General features: G+C 34.2%; 1 protein-coding gene across 1 annotated transcript; it reads left to right on the top strand.

Moving 5' to 3' along the window:
- Positions 1–630: 630 nt before the first annotated feature.
- LOC131853575 (collagen alpha-1(IV) chain-like) lies at positions 631–23,446 on the top strand. Its single transcript, XM_059204504.1, has 15 exons — positions 631–651; positions 1,161–1,346; positions 1,663–1,947; positions 3,374–3,616; positions 4,077–4,860; positions 7,746–8,006; positions 10,325–10,547; positions 13,802–13,917; positions 14,566–14,966; positions 15,971–16,872; positions 16,963–18,029; positions 20,096–20,282; positions 20,697–20,811; positions 22,357–22,577; positions 23,244–23,446. Exons 1-15 carry the CDS (start codon positions 631–633, stop codon positions 23,413–23,415), a joined length of 5,184 nt encoding a protein of 1,727 aa, XP_059060487.1. The 3' UTR covers positions 23,416–23,446.
- Positions 23,447–23,653: the final 207 nt, after the last annotated feature.

Genomic DNA, 23,653 nt, shown 5'->3' with positions numbered 1-23,653 from the left:
TAATCATAACAATATCAGCTGCAAAATTAATTATACTGTAAAAATATACCGCGAGTCAGGAGTAGGTACCTATCTGTATATAATTTTGTAATAAAAAAGAGACGGATGGATCTTTATAAGTATTTAATGGTTACATATTTAGGTACATATAATTATTTAATATTTAGAATAATAACCAGTTCATAATTATTTGCTATTTTTATATTAGGGTTATGTATATTTAAAGGTCAATTTTAGAAAGTGAGGAAATTAATGAATTTACCTAATAATAGAAATGAAAACTTACCTAAAGTATGTATTTTTTTTAAATCGAATTATTTAATAAGAATTCATAAAAGGACAAGAGTCGATTTTCATTACCTATATTTTTTGTGTATGTTCTCTCATATTGTTATAAATAATGGACCAATTTTTTTTTGTTTGTTTGGAAGTCTAATCTCTTCACGTAGTCCCATTTTCACGAACTCATGATCGAATGATGTAAACCCGAAGTATTTGAGGATTTTCCTCAATTATCTAATATTGTTTGAGCTTTCTAGTTACCTTATTCAGGTACTAATTATATAGAAATAGTCATGCTCCATTATGAGGTAGGGCAATGAACGATATTACACTTATTCAACTGTAGTTATGTCACAAGTAGACGATAAGGCACGTTCCTCTTGCATAATATTAATGTTCTTAATTTTAAAAAAATATATACCTGTTATAGGCTATTAAAACACCAATGAACAAAACAATCTATATTTTCATAATAAATTAAGATCCGTCCAATTGTTTAGTTGAGATTATTGTTTCACCGCAAACAGACAATACCTACACATATAATTGTAGCAATAATTATTGAAGTTAATAATTACAAAAGTTATTAGTACAATTGTATAATATATAAGTAATAATTATTGAAATTAATTATTACATAGATCCGGCAATTGCGTCTCTTATTAATATTATAATAATAAAACATAAAAGTATTTAAAGGACTTTGTTCAAATTTTGCCAGTACTTAATTTTGTTATTCAAGTGCATTTAATAAACGCTAATTTAGCTTATAAGTGCTCCTTTTTCAAAAATGTCCTAATAAAGCTAAAGCATAATAATTTTGTACAATGGTTTTCTTATTGTTCTAGTTATGTTTATGTCCATTATTTCATACTCAGGTGGTGTGCAATGAAACAGTATGCGACTGCGGAGGCATAAAAGGTAACCCTGGAGACCCTGGGCCACCAGGCTTTCCTGGTTTACCTGGGGAATATGGCGATGATGGCCAAGAAGGCCGTATGGGCAGAGCAGGTGAAATCGGCAGTGAGGGTGATATTGGAGATTATGGCGATAAAGGAGAGAGGGTAATAAAAACCATATTTGCATTAAAGATAAAAGTTAAATGTCCTACTGTGTTTTATCCCGGTCAATTAAATTTAATACGGAGGACAAAGCATTAACATATGTATATGTAGTTGCATCAACCTATCTAAAGAATCAGTAAGCGTATTTTAGTTTAATTTACTTTCACCATAATAAACAAATACTTATTTTCAGGGTTTAGATGGACACTATGGACCTAGAGGTTTTCCTGGCGTTCAGGTAGATATGCATTAAAATCATATCATTTAGCTATGAACAAATGCGTTTTACATTCAATTTTGTAAAATATTTTTACAGGGCCCACAAGGATTACAAGGTATTTCGGGAACCATGGGTTTAGATGGCTGCAGTGGTATTGATGGTGTGATGGGTCCACCGGGACCAGTCGGTAGGCCTGGTAAAAGAGGACTACCTGGTTCATACGGAGATAAAGGGTTTAAAGGATTCCCAGGTGATGGAGGATCCAATTCCAATGGAGTGGCTGGTCAACCAGGAACACCCGGTCGCTATGGAGAATCTGGACGTAGAGGACAGATTGGCTATAGAGGATACAGTGGAGAACGAGGTGAAGATGGTGATATGGTAATAATTTCTTCTTCTACACCACAGCACCAAGAGTAGGTTAAGTACTTTACATAATCATGACCTTACCCTTACCACTACGTCTGTTCTGGTACTTATAACTATTTATTTATATCCTTATCATTGTGGAAACAATGATAAGGATATAAATAAAAAAATATATTTGCGCCATAGTATAAATTTTTTAATACATACGAGTTTTTTGTGGTGTAGGAAACATAGTATTAAACCTTTTCTTAAAAATTTTAAAATTAGGATCCTTTCATTTATGTATATTTTTTATTAGTATCTGATACAATAATGAATATACCTTTATTATTCTATCAGCCCCTGATAATAATAAAATCATATCTAGTGACCTCACGACACTGAACACTTCAACAAAACTAATAATAATATAAAACAATTGAATATATTTAAATTAATGAAATGGCTGATGGACAATTTTTTTACGATATCAATGATTATCAATGATTTATTAATGCAAAACGCTGCTACATCATGACATTTAACTTTCATTTTATTAACATCTTAATATTTAAACTATAAATAATCGATAACTGTTAAAAAAATGTTTGCATACCATTCTATAGCTAAACATATTGGATAGAATAATTGAAAAAAGTAATAAAAATATTTTAACAATGTTTCCAGAAAATAAATTTCATGTTCAGTCATGTAAGTTTTATTTGGACAGGAAAGAAAATATCTTTTCGTTTAACAGTAAAATAATTAAATATAAGATGGGAGTATATTATATATATTAACTAACTAGTTGTAGCAAACAATCTCATTTTAGTTTCGAAAGATTGGTACATATGATATCCAACCTATGTTTTATTTATTCTTTGTGTAATATTCTTTTTACTTATGCTTGATGGTTATGGATAAGAAATATGTGAGATAAAATAATTTATGTGTATAATATTTAACAGAATTCTAACCCAGGATATAGGCAGCCAACCAATGTACGATTAACAAATATACCTACATATTTATGTAATCTATAAAAATTGTCATTATGAAATAATTGATAAGGATATGTACATATATTTCTTATGGCATACATTAGACCATTACTTGAAATCTCAATATATGTGACAGTCTCAGTATATTAACTACACTATTTGTGATTATATATATAATACATGAAAATAGCTTAATTTTATGTATTGTCTTTACTACTTAAAATAATATCCTTTAAATTACTCAACGGAATTTAATGCAGCTTTCAACAACAGATAGAGTGATTCAAAATGAAGGTTTACATATATAGTATACAACAAACCGAGAAATTCAAAATTTTGTAATGCACCCATGCAAATATTAATTATATACATAGTACATTAACAAATGTCGATATAGGAAAATGTAGAGGTCGCTGATTATATACAGTAATATATATAATACTTATTTTATATTTTAGGGTATAATAGGGTATCGAGGCGAAGCGGGGTATGAAGGAGACATTGGCGATGATAATATTGGATCGCCGGGACAAAAAGGAGAGCGTGGACTACCAGGCGAACCGGGTAGAAAAACCGAAATTATTTTACCAGTTATTAATAATTCGACTTTATTTACAAAAGGAGGGAAGGGGGCAATGGGTTACAAGGGTGACGGAGGTGATAAAGGTGATAAGGGAAGACAGGGCTCATTTGGTCAACCGGTACGTCAATTAATGTATTAAGAATCGTCGTCTTCATCTAATAAGAAAGATTTCTCTCCACTGTTGCAATTATTTATTATTATCTCTTTATGAAGTTTTAATTGTTGTGCACAATGTTTAGTTATACATGCTACTCTAACTAACAAAATAGCCAAAATATATGACATACGAGGTTAGCCAGCCAATTTGCGCCATTTTACGTAATGTTTTACTTTATGTAAAATAGCGCAAATGGGCTGGCTGGCTAGCTTTATACATTGTAAAATAAAAAGTTCTAACGCTAGCTTTATATAGTTCAAATTTGCGGTATCTTCATTATGTAGTGGTATCTTCATTCATATTATGTGTGTTTGAATATTCTCCAATTAGTTTAGGCTAAATTTTTGGTACGATTGTAGTTTTTATGTAACGTACTATAATCATATAGGTAAAAATTAACATAGCATTTTCTTTCTATAAGGGTGCACCTGGTTATGATGGAATAGACGGCATTAAAGGAGATCAAGGCGAGCAAGGACCTAGAGGAAAACCTGGCCACAGAGGTCAATATGGTCCCCCAGGACCAAAAGGAGCTAAAGGAGCCCCAGGTTATGCTGGTCTGGACGGTGATGATGGTATTCCAGGGAGACCTGGTCCGGATGGATATTCAGGCAATCCAGGACCTCAAGGATTTCCAGGAGCTCCGGGAAAATATGATCCAACAATATATGTTGAGCCAATAATAGGAGCTGTAGGACCACAGGGACCTCAAGGACCAATAGGGGAAAAAGGAACACCCGGTTATGATGGAACTGTTGGACCTCCAGGCATTGTAGGGGCACCTGGATCACCTGGAATAACAGGCATGCCAGGAAAAATAGGAAAACCTGGTATTTCACCAAAAGGTGAACCAGGGAATGATGGGTACAAAGGAGAACCTGGACTACGTGGTCCTACAGGTTACCCTGGACCTCGGGGTAAGATAGGTGCAAGAGGTTTGCCAGGTTATAACGTACATGGTCCAAAGGGAGATGAAGGTGAACGCGGTAACAACGGTTTTCGTGGAATACATGGTGAACGTGGTAGTCAAGGATTGATGGGTTTACCTGGAATTCCAGGAATAGGAGTGAATATTACAGGTCCACAGGGAGATCCTGGTAGACCAGGATCACCTGGAATTATCGGTTATCCCGGAGAACCTGGTATCCCTGGCTTCGATGGAGTTAAGGGATCCCGCGGCGATGACTGCCCATACTGTCCATCAGGTAATCTGTATGTTATTACGTGGAACAAAAACTTTGTACCGCTTTTAACGGAATTTTGCACCTATGAAGAGGTACAAAATTTCGCGCATTTGTAGTTTATATACAGAAGGAGTGCAGAATGCTAATATATTTTTTAAATTATGCATAACAGGGTAGTGGATTAATGTTACATACATTAATCAGTAAAAATAGAGACACACACGCATATATACACTTTTGTTTAATTGTTATTACTGGTTCAAAAATCTTCTTATATTTTGTACTAGCTGTTGCCTGCGACTTCGTCTGTGTTTCCGTCGTTTTTTGTAAAATAAGTAGCCCATGTCCTTCCTCACAGTTCTGTGGTTTTGATGTGTTCTCCTAACATTTTCCTTCACTGCTCTGCTTCTATTGATCGTAACGTGATGAAAAGTATACTATAACCTGCCCAAGAGTATGAAGAATAATTGTACCAAGTTTCGTTAAAATCCGTCAAGTAGTTTTTGTTTCTATAACGAACATACGGACAGACAGACAAATATTTTACTGATTGCATTTTTGGCATCAGTATCGATCATTAATCACCCCCTGATAGTTATTTTGGAAATATATTTCATCTACAGAATTGACCTCTCTACACATTTATTATAAGTATAGATTATGGGCGAATTCGAGCATTCGACCCCTAGTATTTTTTAAAAGATGCTGTTTTTTAAGTCTTATATTTTATATACATATACATATATTTTTTCTTTTATGTTTTTCTAATAAAATATTAATTTGTTTGAAATCTGAATGAAATAAAAAATATTAATGATTCAGATTTCAAACAAATTAATATTTTATATTCTATATATATATAATAATTTTAATCATTTCTATAACATTATTAGCCGTTCGCCCCGGCTATACTTACTAATAGAATAATTTATATATTCCTATATAAAAGATGTCCCCGAAGACTTTTGAAATGAAAACATTTTTATAAAAATAAAACTATGTACAGTTAGATTTTTTTTTTTTTTAATGCGTGCTATATATTCTACACAAAAGGGCAATTATTTTATACAAATTATTTCATCCAAATGTGCTCCATTTCGTTCTTGGCATACTTAACTACAATTTTCGTTCTAAACGGTCCCTAAAATTTTCCATCACGGCTCGGCAAGTAAGCTCTGTAATGCTGGACATTTCTCGTCGGATATTTTCTTTAAGTTCATCAATTGACCGCGGGTTTGTTTTGTTTAGACTTTATCCTTAAGATAACCCCATAAGAAAAAGTCGATTGGACTCAAATCCGAACTTTGTGGTAGCCAAGGAATTTCTCCTTTTCCAGATATCACTTTGTTAGGGAAAAGTTAATGGATGATGGGCATAGCGGTGTTAGAGCTATGGGCAGCGCAACTGCCTCCTGTTGAAACCAAGTCCGAGAATGGAGCCTGGAAAATTCAGCTACTCTGGTATAAAAAATCCTTGATCATAGGCACATACTGGTCCGAAGAGACAGTAACTGCATAACCATGTTCGTTTTCAAAAAGTATGGGTCTATGATGCCATACGATAACATAGCCGCCTAAACTGTGAATTTAGGACTATGTAAGTATGTATGTATGTGTGTAGTATGTATGCCTTTGATATTTGCGTTGTGGGTTTCTGCTACTCCAGAAACGGCAACTCATCAGATTTTATATGGGTGAAATTTGTTATCTTATTTTGAAATCCACTGTAACGTTGATTTTCGTATGTTTAACGCTCTGGAATACTTACGAATAGACTGGGTAGGATTTTCACAAACTGACGTCGATATCTTCTTATGACCGTGACGTCCTTGGTTGGCCTGATCGTTATTTATCCAAACCAGTCTTCTCGACTTTTGTGAACTCAGTTCTTAGGCATCCGAAAACTAGGATACTCATTAAACCTGTATAATTTGCGATGTTCTTGAAATTTACGCTGCGCATCGGTGGGAGAATGTTTGTTTTCTATAGACTAGGATCACACCATGAACATTGACACCATTGAACATTTAATTGAGTTGCTTAAACGATATTCTATTCTAAAACATGAGTTTAGCTGTATATAGGGATCGTACTGTGCAAAATATAGTATAGTGCAGAAGCTAGTATATAAAATTTCATACTTCTTATTTTAAAAATGACGGGTTTCTATATAACGGTATATATATAAAATAACTAGTACATTTACAACTAAGTAAGAAATACGTGCTTAGTTGTAAATGTACTAACATCGATATCTTCTGTCATATCGCACCCCTAGTATGTACAATACTGGATTAATTCAAAAATTATAAACTTTGGAAAAACCTCTCCAGAGTTTAAAGTCTGATTTCAAAAAATTAAAGCCGGTATTTAATTATTTATTTAGGAGCACCAACAATTGTAACAATTATATCATTTATTTATTTACATGTAGGTTGCGATCTAAATGTAAAATTATTTAAAGGCGAACTCGGCATGCAAAATACCATACAAAACTTATATAAGAAAAATCTTAAATTAACTGTTCTTTTATTATGATTGTCGGAATTAATTTATTTTTTAAGCCAGATGGCGCTACCGATTTTCTACAACCCGCTATGTTTCAATTTCTGTTTTACTGTAATCTAAAATCATGTTATTTAGCAATAAATAATTCTTCAATACAGTTTCCAATCGTTAGGTGATGTTTCAATTTATAATTCGTAAAATAGTAGATAATTAGGTAAACATGCCGATTATTTATTTATTAGATACTGTGTATGTGTGCGTGCGTGTGTTTTTGTTTTTTAGTTTGCGATATTATATAAGTACTTATTTCAAATCCGAACTAGAATAAGCATATTGTGATCCTAACTACTAGACTAACATTTTTTAGATATTCTTATTATTAAAGAAAATTATTTTTAGGATTACCTGGGGCGAAAGGTGTTAAAGGTGAAGATGGAGTTATAGGGCAAAAGGGATACCCTGGTTATATTGGTTTACCGGGACCCCGGGGATATAAAGGCCTCGCTGGAACAGCCGGAACACCAGGATATAAAGGAGTAAAGGGAATAAAAGGATTACAAGGTGAAACAGGACCAGAAGGAGCAAAAGGAAGGGATGGGAAGCTTAAAATGCCACCGCTTTCACAGATATATAAAGATAAGGGAGCGCCGGGAGATATGGGTATGTCTGGTATCGCAACTAATAGTACAATACAACACAGCAACATTTATTATTACCTACATTATATATATATATATATATATATATATATATATATATATATATATATATAAACCTTCCTCTAACTATTAAAAAAACCGGCTTCATAATCCGTTGCGTAGTTTTAAAGATTTAAGCATACATAGGGACAGACAGCGGCAGCGACTTTGTTTTATACTATGTAATGAAGCCGGTAGACATAATCCTTACTTCCTTACTAATATTATAAATGCGAAAGTAACTCTGTCTGTCTGTCTGTCTGTCTCGCTTTCACGCCAAAACTACTGAACCGATTTAAATGAAATTTGGTACGCAAATAGTCTATACGCCGAGGAAGGACATAGGCTACTTTTTAATGCGAAAAAAGGGTTGTAAGGGGTTGAAAATGGAAATACAAGGTTATCTTTATGCGGTTTAATACACACATAGTATAATACTGGCTTAACTAAAAAATTAGAAATTTTGGAAAGTCTACTTTATAACTGTGGTATTAAGTCTAACTTTAAAAATTTTTAATTTCTGAATTACACCAATATTGTACTAGATATGCGACATAAATAAACATATATGTCATTTGTATAAGCAGCGCGCATGCGAAGTTGCGCGAGCAACTGATTATTGTCAATCCGTTGTCTCCTTATGAATTTAAATGTATAATCGTTTGCTCTGCAATATTATTTTATAAATACATAAATATAATCCTGGTACGGGCTATAACTGATGACCCTGCTCTTGGACAAGATCGTAATCACATATTATTAATATTTTTGAAGATTAAAACAACATATAATATTAAGAATGAAGTTGTCTATACATATGAACAACATTTCCTTGGAAGAAACAACATCTACCGTTCCATCCGAGCTATTCAGGGTCGGAATACGCGTTTCTCCCTTCTGGCCAGTAGAGTCAAAGTATGGTTTGCGCAAGTAGAGGGATGTTTGCAATTTAGAATATCACATCTATTATTTTGATTTAACAAATTTTTATTATGTTATTGGCCAACTGGACCACCAATTTACAAAAGAAGTTAAAGAAATTTTTAGACTATACATTAAATATAAATAAATATGACATTTAAATTTGTAAAAATGTCACCATTCAAGGGGTAAAGTAAAATAGCAGATAATAGTTTTTATGGAAATTCGTCATATTTGAAGCTAGAACGATGAAACTTTTTTCATTCGCTTTTTTGTCAGTTGGTCAGTTTAATAAATACCTTACTAATATTACGATAGTGAAAGTAACTCTGTCTGTCTGTCTCACTTAAATGCCAAAATTACTGTACTGATTTAAATGAAGTTTAAAATCTAGATCCTGAGAAAGGACATAGGTTACTTTTTAATCCGAAAAAGGGTTATAAGAGATTGAAAGAGGAGGTTATATAGAAGTATCGTCATTTTTAAAGGTTGAAGCTTGAATCTTATTTTTTGCGTATTGATTAAATATAATTAACGAAAATGGGTTGTAAGGGTCAAAAGGTGAAATATGGTATGCAAGTATTGACATTTTTAAAGCTAGAAGCTTGAAACTTATTTTTTAGGCTGTTGAGAAAATATTAGTACCTACCTTCACAGGACTCAGCCATATGTGAAATTTTCATTTTTGGAGCTAGAACGATGAAACTTTTTTATTGGGTTAGATTATTAATACATATATTTTATTATTTGGTTAAGGTCACTATTTTACGCGGACGAAGTCGCGGGTACAGCTAGTTAAAAATATATGTAAAATAGATAACATTTATAGTTAGTCAGAAACTTCAACTTCGGTTAGATTGTCTCTAAGTGCCATTTTTTGTACCTTAAAAATAATAAATGTGAAATCATGGTACGGTACATGGTACAATATGAGATCAAGGTTATTTATGTGTATGTAAATCATGGTTCCGGATAGTAGAATAGAATGGAAAAATTATTCAAATAAACAAAATTTTAGCACTTTTGAATAGTCACTGTTATCTTTCTTAATCTACCGCTCATTTGGAAAGCTGTCTCATCACAAGAATAACGAGCAGGAAACTTGTGTGTTGCTCTTTTAAATAATCGTTCTTTACATTTTAAGTTTATAGTATGTAAATAGTACCAAGAGTTTGGCAGTAATTTATGAAAATGATTCAAGCGAAAAAGTAGATGAAATCAGTGGGTATTGAATTCCCTTCATGCGTTGTCATGTCTGGTGTGCTCAGACGTCATTACTTCGGACCCTGTCATGTAATACATACATAACCCATAAAAATATAATAAATGTATTAATCTGTAGTATAATTTAAATTACAGGTTTTGCGGGTGACCAGGGTCTACCCGGTAACGGAGGTTTACCGGGTGATCGAGGTGAAGCTGGACTAAAGGGCTACAAAGGCTTGATGGGTTATGATGGCCTGCCTGGTCGACAAGGATATGATGGACTAAAAGGCCGAGATGGAATCCCTGGTAGACCTGGTGCAGATGCTCATATACCATATGCATTCCTTACTGGTCAAAAAGGAGTGCCTGGACGAAAGTAAGAATCTAATAACTAAATGAACCTATTACTCAATCATATGCATAAAAATAAGAGTACTTAATAACAGTAACAACAACACTTACTTGAATCTGTGCCAGGATTCATGCGTAGTTCCGTGCTGGTAATATGACTGGTAAAGGGCAGAGAATTTGTTTATTACTTGATATAGAACAGAATAGTCAAATAAACTTTATATATACCTAAGCACTTTTTGATAGTCATATAATATTATTTTTTATTCTACTGCTCATTCGGAAAACAGTCACTTCACAAAAAGAACGAGATAGAAACCTGCGTGTTTCTTTTTTAAATAAATGTTGTTCAAAATTATTTAGGATTTTGAGTGAATACAACCCACATACGTACACAGTGTAAATAACCGTCATTAAAAAGAAAGAAATTCAGTTGAGTTTCGTGCCACTTTTTTCTCAATTGAATCTGTATACTGAACTGAACGGTAGGAAACAAACAATGGTACAAAAATGTGTACGTTCATAAGCGGCTAAAATGTCCTTCATAAATAAATTATTTTTGATTTAATTTGAATATTACATTTATATCAGCTGCTTTACTCCGTACCTAATAAAATCTTTGTAGAGAGATTTATAAGATATTGTTACACGGTAGAAGTGAGAAATCATCGCAAACAACATACGTCTGCTTTAATCTTTTTAGAAAATCATTTACATAAATAGATAGATGTTACTATAAATACAATACGACCAAGAACACTAAGAAGTAATGAGGGAATAGATGACCATGCATATTACTAGTCTGGCCATAAATACTGTTACATAAAAACTTTTCTTTTTACAACTTTTTAATTATTTTTAACTTAAAACACGTATATTCTTTTAAAAAACTTATTTCAATTTTGCGACATTTCACATCAAATTTCAATATGGAATGGGGTGTTAAAGAAAATAATTGCAGTGATCGCCTGCACACAAAGTGGGTAGGTATGGAACCGTCAGTCATAATCCAGACACTTCAAAAAGCTTAGTATCAGCCGTATGTTCATATATACTATGAATAGATACAACAACACTACGTCTGTCGAAGACCAAAAAGATCGTGCCGACCGCGTGCTGTTAGAACTACAGTCTATTATTGCTGTAAAACCAGAATTCGTTAGGACCTCATTAGGAAGCAAAAAATCTTATGGCGAGAAATGAAGATTCCTGCTAGGATTCCGTTGCGTATTATAAAACAAATCCTTATCGTCGATATACAGGACATGGCTCAAATCAATCTTTAATTAATTAAAGAGGGTAAGGCACAGAAATATCCTCTTTACTGATGAAAAAAATTTCTCAATTGAAGAACACTACAATAAACAAAATGATAAAGTGTACGCTCACAGTTCTAAAGAAGTTACTCAAGTGGTCGGAATGGTAGGTACAACATGGTCATCATGCTGCGTCAGTAATGGTTTGGTGGGGCATGTCTTATCAAGGAGTCACAAAACTACATTCTTGTGAAAAAGGAGTGAAAACTTCAGGCAAAGTATATCAAGATAGTCTGTAACAGTGCATTGTTGAAAACAGTGCGTAAGTCCACAGATTCGTAACCAAACAGATTAAATAAGGTTAAAGGCCTGTGTAAAAGCCAAAGGTAAAGTAGCCCTTTCGAATAGAATATTGTTTCTTTTGCTGAGACTGTAATAAATATGTAGGTATAAATTTAAATACATTACTTCATTCAAAAACATGCATTTTAATTTTTAACAGAACTTATACCAGCGAAGTACATAACCTTGCTAAGCCGTAGCCGAGAAAGAATTATACATTGCAAATTGTTCCACAAATAAAAATATCCTTACTAATAGTATAAATGCGGATATAACTCTGTGTGTCTGTTTGTTACGGTTTGATACTAAAACAACTGAACCGATTTATATGAGATATATAGAAGGTTATCGATTATTCGACCAATCAATTCATTTCTTTACTGGTACGACAGGTTCAATAGTGTGTAGTAGGATAATATTGTTTTCTTCTTAGGTTTACTTTAATTATCACATCTTCTTTTAATTATTCTTTATAAAAATAATATATAGTAAGGGCTTATTTTTGGAAAATGAAAAATAGACATTTATATAAATGAAAACAGAACCATCTATGAAAGAGTTTGAAAACATTAAAGCAAATTTGTTACTATATGTAGTTTATAAGCGCTATAAGTAGGTAATGCTTAAATGCTATCAAATTTGACAGCTTCAGTGATCTTACACACCGCCTTACTTCCGATGGTCGCGGATTCGATTACCTACTCGCACTGTACAGACACTTGAATTCATGAGTATTTTTGTTTGTATTGGTCTAGGTGTTTTCTATGTATAATATGTATAGATTTAGGAAAAAAAATCAAATACAGGTAAATACCAAACTTAGTAACATTATGGAAATTATTTTTATAGACCCATTATTTTATTTTAACATGTTTATTGGATTTTTTTTGCACAGTTTATGTAATAATTAGTAAGTAATTAGTGGTGGGTAGTGCTCAGTTTTATCTATATAGTTATATTAGGTCCTGTAGAGTATCTACGTACATACTTGGCTATTTAGTTTTTGCTTTGATTCGGGTAAGGGTCGACCGAAGACAATGTGTTTTTAAATGTTTTCAAGTTCGTCTATTGTCATTTTTCCTGCACGTGGGGCATCTCAAATCTCAGTTCGCGCCTGGGTTGTCGTTATTATCGATCAGCACACAGATCTACCGTCCCAGGGAATTTTTCTTTTTCGGACTTTTAGCGGTTTGTATTACCGCACTTGGCTTGCCTCCACTGATTTTTCAATGGTCAGGTGTCGTTTCACTTGTTAGATATATGTTCCAGCGTCATCTTGTCCCTCCGGACTGTTGCCATGTAAGTTGTGATTGTAAACAACTCAAAAATTTATTTTCTTTATAATGGTTCCTACTTATGATTCTTACTACTTTCAATGAAAATAGTTATTAGGTGTATTAAATAATAATTTTTTTGATTTGGAGAAGTTTTAATTTAATTTTAATTTTATTGCAATAATAACATTATTACAATAAAATTGCAACTTCTCCAAATAGGGACAAAAATAAAGTTTAATTTGTTCACTGACATAGCTTACTTAATATCAACATATGATTCAATTACATTGTGTTGAAAATACTTGTGTAATTTGTACTGATTTACATGTTGATGTAAATTTGTCAAATACAATTAAAATTTCCAAAACATAGCCTTTTAGTAAATTCTTATTCATGTTTTATAGAGGCGAGGCCGGCGATACCGGCGATCCGGGTATACAAGGAGAACTGGGTGATTCTTCTGCGAATTTATTATACGATAAAGGCGATATGGGTTACCCAGGACCACCAGGACAGCAAGGTAAATATAAACAATTAGAATAACTGTTTCTGAATACTTTACTTGTACTATTTTTTCCTATTCGATCACAAGTAAGTAGTATCAGTACTTAGACTTGATGTAGTATAATTTAGGTATGCCGAGATTTTGAAACCGTCCGTCCATTTTCGTTTTGTGGGTCACACATCTTCAAACAAAATAGCTAGACACAATTTTTTACTCTCAATTTTATTTTGAGTTCAATATCATCTCTACTTGATACGGCGTTTTGCGACGATGAATGATTAATGAACTTGCCTGTGATAATATTGGTCACACAAGAGAACAGAACAAAGCGTTAGGCTATCTAGGTGGGGGTAGCCATCGTTAAAATCAAAATGTATTCCTTGTTCTTCTTGTTATTGTGGTGTTGCAAAAGCTAACATTATTTTTAACGATAAACATAGTTAACTCAACGTTAACTAAGAAAAATTCATAAAAATTTCACATTTTTTGTCACAAAAGAATATAGGATGCTTATTACATTATTCTACATAATTTACTGCTATCTATGCCTCAATTAAAGTGGATATACGAGTATAAATGATTTATAGTTTAAATCAGAATTCCAATAACACCTTACAATATTTTTGTAATTTGTCATCAATTGAAACTATTATTCTGTTACAGGATTCCCCGGTAGAAAAGGTGGAAAAGGACTTAGAGGTTTAGATGGGCAACCTGGAGCCAAAGGAAAAATGGGGAACACTGGCATATCTATACCGGGCGAAAAAGGGTATAAAGGAATGTATGGAGTAAAGGGTGAAATAGGACCCTATGGAAATCCTGGTCGGCCAGGCCAGAGGGGTCCTTCTGGGGACAATGGTCCAAAAGGGAGAAAAGGATTACGTGGAGATGCTGGTCACGCTTACCTAGCAGGTGAAATGGGTATTGATGGAAGTCCTGGTAATCACGGAGATCAAGGTGAACCAGGATACCCAGGAATGTCTGGACGTGAGGGTAGTATTGGTGCAAAAGGTGAAGTAGGTCCACCCGGTGATGACGGTCAAGAAGGACCCGAAGGTCCACCGGTAAGTATTATTTTACGTTTTATTGAACTTGAATTTAACGAATAACGACTTCTGGTGTAGTATAGCAGAATAATAATATTTGTATTTATCGTTATCTGATTTATTAATTTTGATATATTATAATTAGTTACATATGTAATTAAATAGATATGTATATACATATTTATTTTGTATGGATATATAAAAGAAAATATTTACATGTATTTCCGTTATTTAGTAGGGGTGAAGTGACATGACGTTTTGAAATGGTCACTTGCATTATTTCAGTAATCTCTGAACAAATTTTGTAGAATTCTTTATTTTGAACTTGGCAAAAATATTTCTCGTACTTACATATACGAGTATTTGAAAGTTCTACGAAAGTAATGGACATTGGTATATTGAGTACCAAAGAGTAAGTTGGTGGGATTTTTTTTATAATTAATTGTAAGTTGTGGATCGAGTTTGTGCATATATTTAACCTTACAACCATACAAAACCTATAAATAAATAATGCATTAGAAGTTTTAATAAAATTAAACATTATACGTTGTACTTACAAGCCAATTTTCGACAGTACGTGTGAATTGTATACGTCAGTCTTAACCTTCTAGCAGAAAACAAGAGCCGTTCGTTCCGAGTTCGTGGCATGCAGTAGTATGCAGTGGTAATACTACAGAACGAACTCAGTTATTATTGGTTGTCAACTGTATTTATTATTTTAATGTTAGTCGATTTCGATCTTCAGCGTTCAATTTATAAATATACTTATCAGGGATATTTTTTAAACATTGTAACATCTCACATAAAATGCTATCTCTCACACTGAATGATCGTGAAAAAATGTTTCGTGTAAAGGCAGCTATTATGCCAGCTCTGTTTAGTTTGGGGCTCAGCATGATTGATTAAGGCTTGTTATTACTACGTGTATTATATTCTACGGCGTTGATCGATTTCAGAATTCTTAAAATGTTTGTTTAATGCCTAATTTGGCTAATCAAATTATTCTTATTATTATTCTTTAGGGACGCAAAGGATTTCCTGGTAATGTACAACAAGGTCCTCCTGGGCTTCCAGGACTCAAAGGAGCTCCAGGAAATAACGGACCATTTGGAGATCCGGGTCCAGATGGATCTCATGGCTACAAAGGCGATGAGGGACCTAAAGGGTTGAAAGGTGAATCTGGTCGCAACGGACTTCGAGGTCGAACGGGAGACCAAGGAATGGATGGTTGGAAAGGGTTTCCAGGTAATTTTGGTACACCGGGGATCAGTGGAGATTCAGGTGATATTGGTGATTCAGGCCGTCGTGGTGATGATGGAGATCCAGGTTTTACTGGTGTGATAGGACGTCGTGGAGTCAAAGGACAGCGTGGAGATATTGGAGTTACAGGCGAACCTGGTTTACATGGTCACCCTGGTAATAATGGATCTATGGGTGAAAGGGGTTTACCAGGCCAAAAAGGTCCTCGAGGTGAAGATTCTCTTCAAGGATTAAAAGGCGAAAAGGGAGACGACGGAAAAATAGGTTTACAAGGTATTCCAGGACGTCATGGTATACCTGGATCAAAAGGAGCTATGGGAAATCCTGGAGTACGGAGAAGAGGCGTTCCAGGGGATAAAGGTGAAAAAGGAAATCCCGGTTATATAGGAAGCAAAGGTCTTAAGGGAATAAAAGGAAAAAGAGGAGATGCTGGTTACTTTGGAGAGAAGGGTGACAATGGTGAAATAGGATATATAGGTTCTATAGGATTAATAGGAAAAACAGGATTACCTGGGTTTAGAGGTGAAAAAGGTAAAGAAGGATTACCTGGATCTGTTGGTATAAAAGGTGAAGTGGGTATGTATGGTGAACCAGGATACATGGGTATGCCTGGTCTCCCAGGAGATGTAGGCCCTGATGGTTTGAGGGGCGAAAAGAGGGGATAGTGGTCCAAAAGGAATGCCAGGCGATATAGGATTTAGTTATTCTTTCGAAGCAACTAAAGGTGATATGGGTAATATTGGATATTATGGAGCACCTGGATTTCAAGGAGATACTGGGAACCAGGATTTTCTGAAATAAAAGGTCTAAAGGGAGAGCGTGGGGACATTGGTAAAAAAGGATTGGATGGTGATATGGGGCTACAAGGAATAAAGGGACCAAAAGGCGACCAGGGACTTCCAGGAATTTCTGGCTTAAATCAATTAATATGTGATATTTGTAAACCTGGTGAACCAGGAGTTGACGGTCTACCCGGATGGGCAGGGCCTATGGGGCAAAAGGGTGCTCCTGGTGAATTTGGTATTGATGGACCTAAGGGTAAACGAGGACACCCAGGATTATCGTTTGAGGGACAGAAGGGAATTAAAGGTGTAAGAGGAAATCCTGGCAAAAAAGGTTTACCTGGACGTGTCGGCATGCCGGGTCTCCAAGGTACCCCAGGATTAAAAGGCAGTAGAGGTGATACAGGTGAACAAGGATTAGCTATAAGTCGTAAAGGCGAACAAGGTCAATTCGGAGAAAAAGGTGCCCAAGGTTTTATCGGTGATAATGGAGAAACGGGTGATTTTGGTGTTAATGGTTATAGAGGACCAACTGGATTAACTGGTCTAAAAGGATTCCCAGGCGATGAAGGCATAGAAGGAATTTCTGGAATGTCTGGCATCAAGGGTAGAAAGGGAGATCTAGGTGAGATCCTAATTCCACCACCAGGCCCTCGGGGGGATCCGGGGGATATTGGATCTATAGGTTTTCAAGGCACTTCTGGAATCCCAGGCAATCCTGGACGAAACGGCATTAACGGCAGCAAAGGAGAACGAGGTAATCCCGGTTTACCTGGTCCTATCGGATCTACTGGTTTGGAAGGGTATGAAGGCAGAAAAGGTGTGGTAGGTTTAAAAGGCTTTCAAGGGCAACGTGGTGATAGCGGGCCACCTGGTAGTCCTGCCCTACGACCTCATCCTAAATCCAGAGGTTTCTTTTTTACAGTTCATTCTCAGACGGAAATGATTCCCCAATGCCCAGATGGCACTTCTGCTCTGTGGGATGGTTTCTCGCTTATACATATTGTCGCCAATGCCAAAGCACATGGACAAGATTTAGGTAATATATCTTAATTCTTATATTTTTTAGAAGAATAAGTAGTCAAATTAGAATTATGATATTGTTTCTCAGAAAATAACCTAAAAAAAGTGCCACCCTCCTCGTTCTGTATAGCAACATAAGGTACCGTTTGTTACACTTTGTACAAAATCGTCTACGTTTCACTGTCCCATCTATTTCAACTGCCAAGCAGCTTGCTTTGCGAGATGTGTTTCGTTTGAAGGGTAAGACAAAACACCAAAATTACAGGGTACCCAGGCATAACACCTTTGTACTACGGAATGTTAACACACGAGTGTACCATTAGTTACGGACGTTATGCGATGACGTGATGTCCGCGAAGCTGTAAGAATACTTTACCACTTAGCTTCAAATTGGCTGTCAGTTGCCTTTCCAATTACATAAACAATATGCGCACGTTGTTTTTGCCGAGTCCCACTCGCAGACATCATCACGCTCGTAGATATTACTACTATAACTTGCCATAATTAAAAATATTTTGTAGTATATTAGTATCTACAGCACAGCGTGCGCATTTTTTTATGTAACTGATAACTATGCAATAGCTTAAAAACTGATACTTCCCCAGGGAAATTATCTCTCCAGTAGGAAAGAAGCGCCTTAACGAAATGTCGATTTTTCACTCAGAATATTTGAATCCATCGTGACAGCAGATATCATCGCTGCGCGTGCAAATCCGCGTAAGAGCAATTTATAAAGACCGTGTAGGCACTTGCTTTTTGATCATTTTACAGGAGGAAGGAAAAACTTAATATCTCAGCGATTTCAATTCTTATTACCGACTGAACTTACTTCTTTAAAGCTACCTTTATTGGTAAATAATGTAAATTTACTTATAGTTGACTTAGATATTGTGTAAAGTCACTTAAGTGGTTTTGTTTTAACAAATTACAAAATCTGTAGAGTTTCATTGAAGACTTCGTCCGTGTGGAATTTAACTTTATTTTTATAAAATAAAAGTAGGCTAGGTGACTCCTTATTATATCAGCTTTCTGCCAAAAAAAAATCCCGTCAAAATCGATACAACCATTTCAGAGATTAGCCGGAACAAACAGACTAACAAAAATATAATGTATTTATTATCGAAATCTGTTTACAAAAGGATGTTACATATTCATAATTTTAAATAAAGATATTCAGTGTTCATACTTATAGAAGAGATCAAAATAATGATCTAAGACAAAATAACTATTTATTATGACTTAAATATTATGCAGAGGTAGAAGATACATATCTACATACCTGATAAAGAAAAGAAAAATATTTATACAATAATAAAAAACTTGAAATAACAAAAATAAGGGGACAGACAGAGCATAAAAAGTAAGTTTTAAGCTTCTATCTTTAAAAATAGCAAAACAAAAATTGAAAGGGGAGATGAAGGGTTGTATTGAATTATCGTTATTTTAAAAGCTAAAAACTTGAAACTTGTTTCTTAGACTTTTGATTAAATATTAATAAATATTACATTGAAAGTTTGTAAAAATGTTACCCTTAAGGGAAAAATAAAATAGGACCGAAGTAAATACGCCCATTTGTTTCCAAATTCTGGCCTCCTACTATTCCGTGGTATTATTTCGATAGCACAACTGGCCTTTCTAATTGGATAATTCAAATCAGGTGAGGTCTAATACAAGGCAATAGACCTTTTGAATCGGCTGGCACGATATCTCAATTTTGCGCGTTTTGCTGTTACGCGGTATTTACAGACTGCGTTTACGCGGATGGGCACGCGAAGTGACGATATACCTACAATATACAATATACAATATAGATTTACGTCATCTTAAATTTATTATATTTATTTTTCGAGGTTAGCAATTGAGTAAATAGTTTTGTTAGTGAACGGCTAGTTATCCATATGTATTAAGAGACTATGAACATTTGCAAATATTCGGGTCTTGACAACTCTTATGATATGTTGATCATAAACTACAGTACCTACTTAGTACATAATTTTACTGCCAAATTTTACTGCTTGTACAAAATCTCTCTATCTATATAAAGAGGATGTAGTGTTTTTCGCAACGTATATAATTTTACAGGCGCTCCCGGAAGCTGTCTGCGAAAATTTTCAACAATGCCTTATATGTTTTGTAATAGAGTTCAATTTATGGATAAATGTGAATTTGCTCAAAGAGAAGATTACAGTTTTTGGTTATCAACTAATGAACCTATGCCAATGTCTATGACTCCTATACAAGCTAGAGACGTCGGGATGTACATATCTCGGTAAGAATAAATTTATGTTATTACAAAAATTACAAAATATGAAGCATCCAAAAACTTTGAAATTATACTACTTAATTACTTTAATCTGAATAATTTAGTTCGATGCTTCAGATTTTACGGTGACCGAAAAGATAATGCATCAACAATGCAAGCTTCATATGTTCCATAGCTATATGAGTTTTACTTGGAACCCAGGTCGATTATTATAGTATTAGTATTAAACTTTTATAAACATCTAAAACATAATAAAAAATAAACGGAATGCTAACGGTTTACTCTTGTATATTCTTAAGATACTTATAATTTCAAATAGTTTACCCCATAGATAATGTATACATCTTAGATTGTTTAAATTTTTTGTAAGTTTTAGATACCTTCCTATGCACCTTCTTGTATGTACAATAAATATTTCAGTTGTCAAGTTTGTGAAACGCCAACACGAGCTATTGCCATACACAGTCAAAGTACGGAGATACCAAACTGTCCTAATGGTTGGGACCAATTATGGATGGGATACAGTTTCCTTATGGTAAGACGCAGTAAAAAGTGTAAAGTATTGATAAAATACCTATATTACATATAATTAAATGTAATCATAATATAAATAATAAGTGTAAATCCTAGATCTTACATTGGCCGACTCACATTAACGAAATTAGTGGACATATGAACTTTTTTCACTCTCCTCTCATCCCCATCCTTGACTATGCCGCTGCTTATAACTTGGATGTACCAGACAATAACTCTACCATCACGCATATCTTCATAATTTTTTAGTCAACTTGGAAAAGCCTGTAATGAATGTTGTTGTAGAATTATGTTGAAATTGTCACAGGTTTGTACGTTTACTATGTATCGACGTATGTACCTATCTATTTATTATGTCTGATATCCGATATGAACTGGACCAAACCCACACTCTTTGCCTTAGGTCAAAATAACTTTACTTAAGTAGGTTGTGTGTACTAAACTAAAGAAGTTACTATAGATTTTTAACTATTTTTCTCTTTTTTTATTGGGTTGTTTGGCCTATTGTCAGGTGTATAACATATGTATATAACGATATATAACGATTCAAATCCATCCCCCTGTACATCCCAAATGGTCCTGTTAAAGCCATCTTGAATTCTTAAACATCCCGGCTCTCTAACCCAGATCCCTTAGGGGGAAGGGGATTGTTAGTAATGTGGACTAATGATCCCATTGCTAGCAATGTACCATGTCAGATCAACCTCCACGCGGGTCCCCCTGGAAACCATCGTGATACATTCCCGGTGAATTTGTCACGATGGGCTAACTGATCTGACTTCATGTTCATCTTATCATCCTCCACTGGTGCCCCGCCAGCGTAAATCGTTAGCGCAGGCGGGTGCACCATTCCATTATCATCCACTAAAAAAAACCAGCTCTCTTTCGTTACAAACTGCGACATTATGTATCGGCCTGTCCACACACATTAAAGATAGATCTATCATCTTGAAGCGGAGTTATGTACCTGTGAGTGAGTGGTATTGAACTATCGAACTATTGAGGTACCACCAGGTAAAATCCATGAAAGAAAGACAATGCGACAGGTATATATAATAGAATGGTACAAAAAGTAATATGTCATAAATGTATGATTATAAAATTTTAAAATGATGTGAAATTTAGCAAGGTGTTCGCTACACATCTCGTCTAAAAGTGAAATAAAAGGGGTTTATTTTTTCATCTTTTTCTAGCTTATATGACACATATTTTACATAATCTGTTAAAATTTCATTCCAATTCTTCCAGTTCTTTCTATGTACAAGCTTAACACACAAACTCAGTTCCCATCTCATGACGATCTTACAATTTTATAGTATAAGTGAGTCACCGTAATGCAGCTTTATATATTATAGATCATAATACTGTAGATAAAATTTGCAAATATTTTTAATAGCATTATATACTAGACACCTATTGCTGCAACTTTATTTGGTATCATTATTGTTTAATATGCATAGGTTGTTTAATTTAAGACATTTCTATTAATTCAAGACAATTCGTTAGTGTTGATTAAGCAACAGAAGAATATATGTAATTTTTACAGCATATGGCCGGTTCAGATGCAGCTGGACAAAACTTGGCGTCGCCCGGATCTTGTTTAAGGGATTTCCGTACGAGGCCCTTCATTGAATGCAATGGACTAGGGCGATGCAACTACTTTTCTACTGCCATTTCATTTTGGCTCTCAACTATCGATGACAATAGAATGTTTACAAAGCCCGAACAACAAACATTAAAAACCAATCAGGTTTCTAAAATCAGTAGGCAAGTATAATTGATCAAGTAATAACGTAATATTTTACTAGGGTAATTACGTAATTTTTGTTATGTATTTGTATGTATCTTTCTTACGGTTATTTTATGGATAGTGGCTGATTCAGTGACTGATTAGGTACGCTGTCGTTTGTCTATAAAGGACGATAGCGTGCTGATAAATTCGGATCACATATAACAGTATAAAATAATATGCACACTGGTGGCAGGAGCCAGTGATACTGGATTTAAAATTGTTTTATAAATTAAAACTATAAAAAGTATAAATACTGGACAACATTAATGATGTTCTTTTTATTTTTTTTTTATTGGACCGGAATTTTGGGGATTTTGTATAAATTTGGTCGAAAAGCCAAACATACAGATAGTAGATACCTACGTCTTAGGTATTAAATTATGTTTTAAATTTTAATATTTTCATAAACTAACTCGGGAGATACATTTCTTAATAAACATAACAGGAGGGGGGATAAGTAGCAACATTAATAGTAATTATGCACATTGTTAGTAATGATACAAATAATCCTATCTATTACTGAAAATCAACTCCCAGCGACTACTTGCAAGAGATATAGAGGATTATCAAATGTATGGAATTGTAATTTACAATATTTGGTCGGAACCTTTAACATCACCTTAATGTTTTCTTTTATACAGATGCGCAGTTTGCATGAGAAAGACACATACATCATTGAATCCGACGTACGTACGGCCAGCCTCGGTGGGATCGATACCAAACGCTATATATAAACGACCGAGATACCCAACGCGAGGACGCTTCCGAACCTACACAGGTCGAAAAAGATATATTCAAAAGAGGAAACCGTGAACAAGATTTCAAAATATATAAGTACGTACTTCGATCGAACTTTTCTAATTGCTACGGCAATATTTTTTAGTTAAAAAACATAAAAAATAAATATTATGTTTTGATAAAAAATACGATAGTTAGGTATATCATAAGTGTTATACGTTACTTTATTGCAAATGTATATACATTGAAATTAAGTTTGTAAACTACTTAACACTGCCAGTTTAATAATGAATTATATTATTATTGTTAAATT

The sequence above is a fragment of the Achroia grisella genome, unplaced genomic scaffold (assembly GCF_030625045.1).
Source record: "Achroia grisella isolate CSIRO2021 unplaced genomic scaffold, CSIRO_AGI_Agris_v1 utg903, whole genome shotgun sequence".
NCBI lineage: Eukaryota > Metazoa > Arthropoda > Insecta > Lepidoptera > Pyralidae > Achroia > Achroia grisella.
This window is presented reverse-complemented; position numbering and strand designations above follow the sequence as displayed.